Source organism: Engraulis encrasicolus, chromosome 13 (genome assembly GCF_034702125.1).
Source record: "Engraulis encrasicolus isolate BLACKSEA-1 chromosome 13, IST_EnEncr_1.0, whole genome shotgun sequence".
Taxonomy (NCBI): Eukaryota; Metazoa; Chordata; class Actinopteri; order Clupeiformes; family Engraulidae; genus Engraulis; species Engraulis encrasicolus.
Window position 1 is genome coordinate 52949884 of NC_085869.1, and position 13070 is coordinate 52962953.

The 13070-nt window shown below is 46.4% G+C and overlaps 1 protein-coding gene across 2 annotated transcripts in view; it reads left to right on the forward strand.

Annotated features, from left to right (window-relative positions):
- gtdc1 (glycosyltransferase-like domain containing 1) overlaps window positions 1-10815 on the forward strand; it is a 49615-nt gene extending 38800 nt beyond the window's left edge. For both annotated transcript variants that reach the window (XM_063214707.1, XM_063214708.1), the window contains exons 7-11: window positions 3821-3930; window positions 4955-5099; window positions 8289-8359; window positions 9702-9793; window positions 10013-10815. In XM_063214707.1, the coding sequence (XP_063070777.1) occupies window positions 3821-3930; window positions 4955-5099; window positions 8289-8359; window positions 9702-9793; window positions 10013-10168 (574 nt within the window). In that variant the 3' untranslated portion in view covers window positions 10169-10815. The remainder of the gene's footprint in view (window positions 1-3820; window positions 3931-4954; window positions 5100-8288; window positions 8360-9701; window positions 9794-10012) is intronic.
- Window positions 10816-13070: the final 2255 nt, after the last annotated feature.

Genomic DNA, 13070 nt, shown 5'->3' on the forward strand with positions numbered 1-13070 from the left:
TGGTGGTGTTCACAGCTACTGTATCACTGGCACACCTTAATGATCTGCTTTAAATGGTCAGTGTGTGTGTGCAATAGACCTCTGTGTTGTCGACTGTCTGATTCTCTGCCACACAAATGGAAGGGACATTCAGCTGTATTTTCATAATTGTTTGATCCTTTTGCCCGGCACCTGCAGTTTTGGATGTGTGCACCACTACCTCGTTACTTTCGCTGCTCCTTCATGCAGATGGTATCGCCAGCGATCCTAGTCACTACCACGACATCATAACACCATTTCTGTTGCCCTTGCCAAGAGTCTCAAGTAACAGATGAAGACATGGTCATAACCACTTTGGTGGCATTAAAGTTGTTAGAGAGGCTCCGCATGAAAGGCGCTTCATTCGATTTTTAATTTCATCCCCTTATAAAAAGATAGGCCTAACAAAACAAAACAAAAAAACCCTTCCAGAGCCATCGAATGGATCCCGACTCCTCTGATATGTTTTGTCATGGCCTGGCAAAGGGGAGGAAACCGGTTAGTTTCCTTTTTCCCCCTGCTATTTCTGACTGCCCATCTCTCCGTCCCTCCCCAGACACACCGAGAGCCCCCACCACCGCCGAGGCTTTCAAGTGTCCTGTTAATTAGCGGCGCGCGCTAGCTGGTGATTAGCCGCGTTTTACGTGGCAGTTTGGAGTAAATAGAGTTTGAATTTTAAAATGCACCTCTCGGGGTGCAACTTAAAGGGGAATATTTAATCACACGCACTTCCAAATGAGAGGATCATATTCTTTTAGCTGCTAGAAGGACGGCGTGCTAATGAGCAGGCTCCTGTCTCCCCATAGGATGGGATACGGGTTATATCTATTTTTTTCTTCTTTTACTTTTCCTTCTTACTCCTCTTATCGGTTTATTTAGTTGCAAGGACACGCAGGACACTTAGGTCACAGCAGGATGGCTCTACATGGATGACTGGATGTATACTCCAGTTTTAGATATTTACAATATGAGCATTTTACCAGCTGCATTGTTCTACCAGCTACACTGCTGTGTTGCACATAGAGAAAGCTTTGTTGTAATTTGTGCAAGTGCTGTATGCTGTTCACCGTCTGATGGCAAAGGCAAATATTTACGTGTAGTGTCGGATAATGAGCATAATCAGTGCAAATACAGCTGGCATGGGAAGGGTGCTGGGAAGGTGCAGTTTCATGTGTTTATATAGGTGACTGTGCTGCATCCTTTGTGTGTGATGTCGTCTGTTTGTCCAAGTGATATTCCACCGATTGGATATTAATGTGTATCTGTGCGTACTGTAGATGATGGTGCAGCGTTCTTTGTGTGTGATGGCATTTGTTTGTCCAAATGATATTGCTGACGTGTTTTTTATATACACGTACAGTGGGTGATAGTGCAGCGATCTTTGTATTTGTGACGGTATGTTTTTTGTCCCCAAAAATTCCGCCGACAATGTTTTTTAACGTGTTTACGTGCGTACTGTACTGAAGGTGCTTGTGGGCCGTCCTTTGTGTTTGATGGCGTGTGTTTGTCCGCATGATCTTGCTGAAGGTGATGTGACGGAGCTGAGGGGTTACCAGTACTCATTAGAGAAATTAGGTCACTCTATGGAGGTCAGGGCTTCAAGATATAAGACTTGGGCCTGGGCTGCGTGTGTGTGTGTGTGTGTGTGTGTGTGTGTGTGTGTGTGTGTGTGTGTGTGTGTGTGTGTGTGTGTGTGTGTGTGTGTGTGTGTGTGTGTGTGTGTGTGTGTGTGTGTGTGTGTGTGTGTATGTGTGCGCGTGAGTGCGTGTGTGCATGCTTGTCTTTGCACCGGTGTGTGTGTGCATTAGCGTGAGTGTTTGTACAGTGCTTGCATGCGTGATTTTTGTGTAATACCCATAGTCGTTAGCAAACGTATCAGGATGCCCCCCCTCCACCCCCCCTGCGTCTCACCCGTTAGGAAGAAATGACTGCTGAAGAACACGACCACCTCTGCGTCTCTCCACACACGCACACACACCTCCACCAAACACCACTGACACGTTAATTAACCCTCTTTGTTTGTGTCAGCGGAGGGGAAGACGAGGGGTGGGGCTGGGGTGTGGTAGGATGGGGGGGTAATCATGGAGCGCAGTCATTTAGCCAGCAGACAGTCAGTCAGGCTGCTTAATAGACATCCCCACGGTCGCCCCAGTCACTCCCCTGCGGTAATCACACACACACGCACACGCACACACACACACACGCGCGCGCGCGCACACACCGCCGCCCTAGCTCTCGGAAGGTAGCTGTTGCCCCCAACCATCCCACCCACCTACCGACGCACACACACACACACACACACACACATCCACACCCAGCACCGTGCGCTTCTTCCTCCTCGGCTTTCACCGTCGTCCGTGGGACCGAATCAAAGAGAGAGAGAGCGAGAAATTAATGAGGGAATCGGCTTTGCGCCACGGGGGAGAAACGGGCGAAGAAAAGAGGCGGAAATGAGTATAAATAAGCCTTTCCCCTCCTCTAATGCCTCACCTAAGGAGATTTTGCGGCGAGGTGGGGAAAAGCGCAGGGAGGAAGGGAGGAAGAAGCGTCTTTGCTTAATGCTCCACCGTTTAACAATTGTTTTTGACCTTCAGGAGACAGAAGCAGCAGCACCAACACCTCCTCACTCATACTCCTACAGCCCCCCCTCCGGCCTTCATCTCCCCCTAACCCCACCTCGTCACTCACTCATCCCTCAGCACTCCCAATCCGCCTCTTGTCTCCCTCCCGAACCGCCAGTTCCCTGGTCGACAGAGAATAAAAACCCCAACCTTTGTCATAGAATTTCCCACTGACAAAAAAAAAAAAAAAAACGGGAGCTCGGCAGGAAAATGATTTAGTGGGGGAAAGCAGCTTATGCGGCAAGCATAGAGGTCTTACTGTGTCTAATAACGTAACTCCGAGGGTATAATTGCTCTGATCTACCGCAAGCCGACCTGAAGTGCACGTGTCCTCTCGTTTGTTAACCCTCGTTGTGAATTGGCTTAACGACTTCCAGCGAACAAAAGATGCACAGTACAGTAGCAGCGTGAAGTATCTTACGTGGAACGCCACATTAGAATTCATCACAGTGTTATTTCCCGTCCACGCATGTACACACACACTCTCCGCTCTTTGATCAGTTTATTGTCATATACATATGCTATGCACGAGCCCCACGTTACTATCATTAACAACCATTAATTAAAGTCTAGAGGGCAGACAACAGTCATTACAATTTGATAGCATTACTTAATGAAAAGAAACAAATCATTAAAAATGGGCTCGGTATCATTAGTGTTAATCATTCTGGACTGTAGGACTCTCGAGAGCTGATTGATCCCATATATTGTGCGTTAATAGTCAGGTCTCTGATGTACTTATTAGGGATACCCCGAGAATGAGAAATTCTCAGATGGTCTCATTTACATCCAAGTACTACAGTACGGTCTGTCGTCTTCAAGTCTTTCCGTCTCTTTGTAGAAAAAAAAATGTCATACGGTAGTACATTGCAAGTAGGAAGAAGGCAAATAATAAAAAAAGAAACATCTCAGCTTGGCCTCATTGAACCAACAAAAAAAGATCTCACTGTCACACTCTCTTGTCTTTTTTTCTTTCTGTCTTTCATTCGTTCTTTCTTTATTGTTTTCGTATGGCACCTGTTTTATTGAACATGTAGACCTTTTCATTTGAAAAACATCTAAGCGCTTTTCTGTCTCGCTGTGCTCTCTCTCTCGCTCTCTCTCTCTCTCTCTCTCTCTCTCTCTCTCTCTCTCTCTCTCTCTCTCTCTCTCTCTCTCTCTCTGCCTGGATATTGCTGCAGGGAGCACGATAAGGACCCCGAGCTGTTCTTCAGGACCCTGCTGAAGCTCAAAGATGGAGGACTGCGCTTTCAAGTCTCCGTCCTGGGGGAGACCTTCACCGACGTGCCCGGTACCCCACCAGCACCAGCACTACCACCAGCCCCATCATCTGATGCTCACGCATCCACTGCTCTCACACTCATGCACACTGATGCACACTCCTGATAAGACAGTCATTATATTGTCTCTGATATTATTAACTTGCGTTTGATCTCCCCCTGCAAATTAATTACTTTGGTCTCCCTCATATGAAGGGGAGGCTGATTTTACCGGGCTAATTCTTATCCACTTTTTTATTGTATTAAATTGGTTGACGGTGGTTAAGAGTGTCTTTCTGTGTGGGAAAGGGAAGGGACAGGAGGGGAGTTGGTCTTTGTTGGGAGAGCTTGCGCTGTCCGATTGGACTCACAACCATTTAGGGCCCATTTGTGATTAAATTCAGTGGCGGGTGAAAGGTCACGTGTTTTACCCGCCGGTTCAGTGCGAAAGACATTTCTTAACTGGGAAAATACACTTCCCATTAGCGAATGATGATGCTATAATGACTTTAGTACTCATCCAAATATTTATGTTTCGTTCATTTAATTAATCCAGCCCGTCACGAGGGGCCCCGGGGCAATAGCAAATTCAAAGGAAGCGCACTCTCCCATATTGGGATGTAAAGTTTTATAGATATATAAACTGCTGAGGGTTAAAAAAAAACAACCACCATAAATTTCCCTCATATTTAGAGATTACAGTTATGAATGCTCGGAAGGCAATCACATTAAAATGCTTTTAATCCATTTTGATATTGTAATAGAATCACCTTATTGATTATTTTACCTCTCATTTCTCCGAGTACAAAGTTTAGATGCCCTTCCTTTTTTCCCTTTTGCTTTGCACACAAAAATAAATAAATAAATGAATGAAAGTACAAAACATAATTTCAAATTGACTTCAGTGCTCTGTGCATTTGAGGTCCTCCTCTGCTATCCTTTTGGAGCCAACCCCAGACTTAAGCTATTAATTGGGAAAGCACAGTGTTTACTGGCCTCCGTTGTAGTCGTTCCTTTGAAAACTTTTTGCTGTGTATGACTTCCAACTTCCAACAGATATCTTTGCGGAGGCTAGGGTGGCATTGGAGGACCATATTCTTCATTGGGGATACTTGCCCACCAAAGACGACTACCTCAAAGTTCTCTGCAGTGCCGATGTCGTCATCTCTACGGCCAAGCATGAGTTCTTTGGAGTTGCAATGTAAGTGATCTGGCAAGTTCTTCTCAATAGTATTTTTTTATATGGGGAAAATGATTGGTTTCAGTCTTGTTAATTACTCTCCGAGTTTTCAAATGAGACACTCATTCACAGTTCCACTTCCATCCACTTGTATGGATGAACTCACAACATGGAGGTCCGGTTCGCTCCAGGGGGGATCACGGTGTGTGAGATGAGGGGCCACAGGGTCGAGACAGGATCTTAAGCCCTTTGAAGGCTGGTGCCTTGAAATGTTGACCATGCCCCCACTCCTTCACCAACTACAGTCACCTGGGTTCATCCCTTGAAATGTTCACCAAGGCTCCCCAATCCTCCCCTTCTGCATTGCCTTCAGTCACCTGGCTTCGTCCCTTGAAATGTTCACCATGCCCCCTCCAACCCCCTCCTCTTGCATCGCATGGACTTCAGTCACCTGGGCTGGCTCTCCGACTGATGTGTCCCGTTATGCCTACGGACCTAGGTAGAGCCTCTTTCAAAGCGTGGACTCAGAAGCGGAGGGTCAGTACGCCCCCACGTCTCCTCCATGTCTTCAAGGTAGAGGCCTCTCATCATGGCTCGGCTCCTTTCATTTCTGTGTGTACTTCTTGAGATGGCCAGATGGTAAACAAGGTACACACCAAGGTCTCACTGCTAACGGGCACCTGCTAAGGTGCAGCACAGGACTGTATGTTCGTTATGTCGTGGAGCAGCTTTGGTTTCATCACACCATCAGATGGTTAAGAGGCAAACAGGAATTTGGAGTGCTGAAGGGTTTTCACTTCTTCTCCTTGGTGATCATTGGTGTGTAGGGCCACAAAATTGTTTCAAGCAAGGAAATCCTACAGTAGGCACTCAAGATTGCAGTTTTTAAAAATCTTGAGTGGCTTGGATTTCCTTTGAATCTTCAGAAGCGGTCTTTCAGTACTGACTGAGGTGCAGCGTAGCTAATAAGCAGTGTTTTATTTGTCTGTTACTGACAAGCCATTGTGAGAAAAGCCCATATGTATATAAGGGTGGATAGTCTGTCAAAATGCCCCTTTGTAATAAAATGGTGGCAACAAATTCACATGTGCAATTGCGTGGAACTTCATCAGATTTTCTTTTTTTGGAACCCCTGATGTTGTGGAAAATAATGTTGGATACAAAACAGAAAACAGAACTAATTTGGCACTCCACTCAGCAGTCAGTTGAGTGCATTAGAATACTTCCCATCGATTTCGTCTGCAGTCGTCTGTGAGGTTTCCATTCATATTTTGCATTGATTACCAATCTATGCAGTTAACTTAAGAGGCTGCCAGCATATGTAGCATTCCAGTCCGGCATCCAAGTCAGACTGTGTGTGTGTGCGCGTGTGTGTGTGTGTGTGCACACTAAAATATGTTGCATGTATTGAAATTGTAATCTAAGTTTTATAGGAACTTAAAGTAGTCCAAACCCTCCATCACCTTCTGGGCCACCCTCAGCCTCTCCCAAATGTCCGACAATGTTTGTGAACCCTCAAACTACCACACATGAATTATAAGTTGCTTTTTATTTTTATCTGATACTAATTTTCTGCACTTCATTACATTGTATGTTACTGTATTCATTAGATCTTAGAAAATAAAAAAAACCTAAGCCACTCACCAGCCTGGAGACAAAAACAAGAGATCATGACTGCTCCACGGAGCATGCTAAAGGAGCAGTCCAGTTCGCCTGCCTTGCCTTGCCTTGCCCTGCCTTGCCTTGCCTCGCCGGCCGCCTGGAGTGTGGTGTCACTAATGTGCGCCTCCCTCGTTATTGTGGAAATTAACCTATTCTGATTAATTGTCGGCAGACCTCTGCTCACCGCCCTGCAGCCAAACGGCTACTCAGCCGCGCAAAACGATCGGCTAATTACGTCGGAGATGAAAAGCCTGATAAGCTTTCGCATGCCCACACATTACCGCACTGACATGGAACTGACCTTAAAGCAAGCTCGTTCGCTGGCTCGCTCCGGCATGCCATGCTCATCGCCGCCTGTCTGAAGGAGGAGGCCGGGGCAGGAACAGGGGGCTCGGGTTGGAGGCTGGGTTAGGGGTTTAGGGTGGAGGTTGAGGTCAGGCGGCAAAGGGTGGTGGAGGAGGGTGAATGGGTATGAGAAGGGGAGGGGAGGAGGGATGGAGGCTTCTGGCTTGGCCTGGCTGCCTCTGCGATGCATGCATGGGCTCGTAAAAAAAAGGTCCAGACGAGGTGAAGACACAAGCCGGCGGCCACAAGCAGGAGAGCGTAGGGGAAGAAACAAACAGAGAATGTGGTCGCGCCTCCTCGAATGGAAAGGCAGCAAAGAGGAGAGGAGAGGAGAGGCCTCTAGACTCACAGAGAAGCCACACCATAGAGACAAAAAACCCACAGTGGTGCTGGGATGGCAGGGCTTACCTTGAGTCACATTTTTTTAGTCCTTCCCTTCTCCTTCCACGTCTTCCCATGAAACTGGACCTGGACTCACAGTGAAACGCCACCACACCGTAAAACCCACATTCGTTGCAAGCCTTACCTTGGTTCATTTTTTCATCCTCTCTTTTTTTGTGCCACATCTTCCCAGGAACATCCAACATTGCCATGACCAAACGAGTTAATTTTCGTGATTAAAAATGTATTGCAATACTGTCGCATGAGGAATTATGTAGCAGGATGGATGGGACCCTTAAACTTTAATGCCCCTTCTACAAAATATTTAAACAGCCCGTCATTTTCCCCAAGAAGCAGTCAGGAGTTCAGATAAGTCGAATCAGGGGAAATTGAAGTTGGTTCACAGGGGCTAGTCTCCTAGCGTACTATATTACGGGATGTTTGGAAGCATTTACGAGATATTCCTGAAAGCTCCTTGATGGCATCACGCTGTTGCGCTCTTGGGCAGTTATTCTCCTTTATGTATTCATTATTGTAATGTGATTGGATTAAGGTAATGATTTTGAAAATGTATGTGTTGCCGTAAATTCACGTCATGCACACATATTTCTTTGACAAACAGGATCATGACGACACAAGTCTCGTCTCTTCTCGTCTCTGCGCATACTGTAAGAAGGTTAAGGTGTTATGGCACGGACACATTTAATCTGATCATGCGGCTGTTGATAGGTTTATGTGGCATCTCCTGCTCACGCTGCCATTTGATGAGCTGTGTGTTATACCTTTTTTTCATCTTTTTTTTTTTGACTCGTTTTATTTCAGGCTTGAGGCTGTCCATTGTGGATGCTACCCTCTCTGTCCGAAGGCCTTGGTTTACCCAGAAATTTTCCCTGGTAAGACACGTAGATTATAGGTTGAATGGAGAGGTTTCTATGCAAACATTTGCTTGGGCTACGGCACTGTAGATACACTCCTAAGAATATCCCTGGGAGAATACATGTGGCGTACGGAGTTACATGCTGTCTGTTTTCATTCTTTCCCCTGACAGTGACTTAGGGTGCACTGCACACATTGTCTGAGTCTGCCAGGATTTTATGAAAGCATTGCAACAGATGTGTAGGTTTTATTTCTGAATCATGCTTGTGTATATCACTTGTGATTTAGAAATAAATATAAAGGAAATTACCCTGCAAATCAATTCTAATAGGTGAAATGGGATCATTCTTTTCAAAAGCAAAAGCATACAGCATAGTATTAGAAAACTATAACCAACAACATAATCATATTTGGCAATTATGCCAATGAATTCCCTTGCTGAAGTCAGGGTCTGCTATAATGTCAATACGAAAAAAATCCTATTAACATTATTTTGTTATTTAGCAGACGCTATAATTCCAACGGACCCACAGAAAAACAGAATTAAGATTTACAATCTGCCAGTAAGTGCTCTGAGTTAAATGATCAGAGACTAGCCCCTTGAGGTAAATGACTGGAAGAATTGAACAGGGTGCTGTTTTAAAGACCTCTGGAAGAAAATCGACCAAAAACGCCTGAAAATACGGGCCACTTGGAAAAATTGTGAAGTTTTTTCTTGGATAAACTATTGTGAGCATCATTATGTTGAGGCCCTGCTGTTAATTGTCCTCTTTTCAATAGAGTTAACTTGTTTCAGGAAACTTTAAAAGTTTATTTTTTGAAGTCCATTCTGTCAGCTCTGGTGATTGATGTGCCCTGCCCTGCCAGTCAATTTGAGGAGTTAGCCATAAAATGCTAATGCCAATTACAAGCTGCTCTGATTTGACTTGCCTTGGCCTGTGTTGTTTGAAACGTCCTTGGATCATACAGCATGATAACAACTTCCACAGCTGTGTCAAAGATCTGCAAAGACCAGAGAGATTTAAAAAGGATGGGTTTCTGAACATTTATCATTCAAAAACATTGAAATGATGGTCGATGGTTGTCTGCAGCCGAACCATGGGTGATTCCCTCACAAGTCTGTATCCATTGGTGCTGCCGTGACATTTTGTCAAATAAATATCTAATAAATAGCAAAAAAATACCACAGTTCAATAATGTAATACACGGGAACCCAGCATGGAGTGCGCCATCCGCATTTTTAATGACGGGAAGAAGCGGCATCTTGTCTGCACTTTGAGGTTTTTTGTCTCATGAAAAATGCATTGTGCCCCTCCCCCCTGCCCTCTCTCCTCTCCCCCTGTCTCTCTCGTGATGCAGCCGAGTATCTCTACTCAACACCTGACCAACTCTGCAAGAGGCTTCGTGGGTTCTGTAAGAGGCCCGATGTAGTCCGGCGACACACTGTAAAGGTACTATCATGGACGTGATCTGAACACACATACACGAAACCAATCACCTCTGCTTATGAGTTTCATATATTTTTTAGCGCTACACTCTGATTTCGCACTCTTTTTTTCTTCAAACTCTTTCAAGAATCCCTTTCCTCTCCCTGTCACATTTGAATTGCTTTCTCTGTCTGTTCTTTAATTGTTCTGTCCTTCCGATTTCCCCTCGATGTCATTACCCAGGTGGATACACATGTGTACTCTTGGGAGGTGCTGGGGGACAGGTTCCGTAGCGTGTTGTCCGTGACGGGCCACAGTTTCTCAGGCGACGGAAGCCAGGCAGAGGTCAATCCTGCTGGGGCCTCTTCACCATCAATGCAGCCAGCTGGGGTGAGCTGACGGATAAGGATAGGGAGCCCAGCCATCATCCCTTCTTGTCTTTTACCATCAGAGACTTGGGTGCGATGCCCTTGTCCAGCACCCAGCCCTCCTTCCCTCCTTCCATCTCTTCCTTTGTGCCACCAGAGGACTGGATCGCGACTCCACCCCCCCCACCCCCGTCTTCCTTTTGAACTGAGAGAAACCACGTTAGTAGCCCGTCCATACCCACTTTTTTGCATGTCATCAGTGCTGGAATGGATCTCAGGCCATTCACATTTCTCCCTCATCACCATCTAATACAGGAACAGGACCCCCATCACTGTCTCCACACCATCAAAGACAGGGTTAGACCTCAATCCACCACCGCCTCCAAACCCACCCTGGCCTGCATGCCACCAGAGATGGAATAGGGAGGGCATCATTCACCCACCCAGCCTTGCCCAGCCCTCCATCTCCATCTCCTTCCCTCCCAGCATGAAGGGAACCCCCCATGGTGCTGTCTGAAGGGAGCCGACACACGTTCTGCCCGACTACTCTCCTACTCCTGCTCCTCTTCCCATGGCAGCCACCACCACCACCACCACCACAACAGCTATCTTCGACAGACAGCTTCAGACGCACATCCACCCTCAATCTCCCCCAACCCCCACACCCCTCCCTCCCGCCCTCCCCATCTCTGCCTTGCATTCACATACAGGAGACTTGTGGTTTGAGTGTGTGGTTAGACCAAGAAGAAAAAAAAGGGGGAGAGTATAGACTGGAGACGGGAGACTGAGAAGGGAGAAGGACAGAACGAGAGAAGACGGAGAGAAAGAAAGCTGAAGGAGGGGGAAAAAAAGAAAACCTGTAACCGCTTTCATGTTTCCCATAGGCGGTGCCACCTCATATTTCCGCACAGATCCGTTTTTATCCTTTGTGCCGGAGCACTTCAGGGTGGAATTCTGACTTCTTTTTTTTCAACCTCTCCATCTCTCTCTCTCTCCCTCCTTCTCTAGCTCTCATTCTCTCACTTTTTTCTCTCTCTATCTCCCCCCCTCTTTCCTCTCTATCCTTCTCTTTCTCTCTTTTATCCCTCCCTCTCTTGCACTCTTTCTCTCTCCTTCCTTCACTTTCTCTCTTTTATCCTTTCCTCTCTCACGCTCTCTCTCTCTCTCTCTCTCCCTCCTTCTCTCTCTTTTTCCTCCTTTTCTCTTCTCTCTCCCTCTCTTTGTCGTTCCCACTCCGACAGAGTGGCAGCCAAGTTGTGGCTTTATAAGCTGTGGGTTAGCGCTCCACCTGGGTTGCCAGGTTGTGGCATAGTCCCCAGGGGACGGATCCAGTAAGGTTGACAGGAGGACAGGAATGCCTGCCTGACCAACATGGCGTCTAAATACGGCGCAGAACCGCTTGTTTACCCTTGTGTGCATGGGATCGGGGACTTTTCTACGCTTAACTCATAAAGGCACAACCCTCACAAGTGCTGCGACCATTTATTTATTTGTTTCGTTCCCAGTGTTCATTTCTGGGGGGGTGGAGGAGAGTGACTTCAAACAATTGTTATTGTTGCAAAAAAAGCCTTTGGTTTGCTTTTTTTTTTTTTTACAAAAATAAATCTCGACGTAATTGTGACATCTTTGAAAGTCTCTATGGTGCAGTCTGTGAAGTTCAAACATCAATCAGCAAGGTCTTAAAAACTCAGCTCTGGCTTCAAGGAGGGCCTCCCTGGTTTTGTATGTTACCGTTTTCTTCCTTTATTTCTCAATGGGAAATATTATTCCCCGGTCTTTTATTGTGTTTCTCGCACCGACACACTGACTCATTGCAGGATCTCAAGCTCCATACACCCTGAATTAACGAATGACTTGATACTTTCACTGAGACCTACAAAACAGACGTCACTTCACATCTTCTGAAAGTAGAAATCTTTGATTTAGCATGTGTACACAGTAACACAACCTTGTGCCTGCAATTTGATTTAAACATGAGAGACCAAAAACAAGAGTGCGGAGCTGCACGTGGGGGGAGCAGGGCATTTGCCCCTGGGCCCAGGACCCTCCCATATTCATGCTGGGAGCTCTATTGTGACCTTGGCAGGCCATATGGGGAGGCCCTATAAGTGTCTTGCCCTGGGGCCCTGTGTTCAATTGTTCTGCCACTGTGTGTGTGTGTGTGAGAGAGAGAGAGAGACAGAGAGAGAGGGAGAGAGAGAAGATGGACAGAAAGAAAGAAAAGCACAAAAAAGGCTGTGATATGCAATCTCAAGGAGTTGTCCACCTCCTCCTTGTCCTCTAGTGTTTGACATCATTTCCTCTCCCGTCGGCGTGGTCAGCTGCAGCTGAAAGCCGTGCTGCTGAGAGGCTGTTGCATGGAGCAGAGGGGTGTCCACCTACACACTGCATCATGCTGCCAGGGCAGCCTGCCCACGCCGCACCTCGCCTTGCCTTGCCTTGCCTTGCTTTGCCTTCTCTCTCGCACTTTCAAAGAACAGGGAGGTATGCAAGACAGGGAGGTATCTATCTCTCTCTCTCTCTCCTCTCTCTGACTCTTTTATGTTTCTCTCCTGCCCCTCCTTTGGGTATCCCTCTCTTTCTCTTACTCTCTCTTTTTATGTGTCTACCCCCTGCTTGCATTCTATACCTCTCTCACTCTCTTTGTCTATGTCTCTCTGTCTCTCCCTTTCCATTCCTCACATTTGCTCTCAATCTCTATCTCTCTCTCTCTTTTACTTGCCCTTTTGTCTCTCTGTTCACTGTTATGCAAGTTCTTTCTTTCTTCCTCAGTTTGACTTTGTTCAGAGAATGCTTAATGTGGGTGTCATGAGATCGGGGCCCGTGGTAAAAAAAATGGAGCACAGTTAAGAGAACCATCAGAATTTCTCATTTTTATGTAATTACGCCCCGTAATTACCAATGCACAATGGATAGGGCCGACTACTGCCATC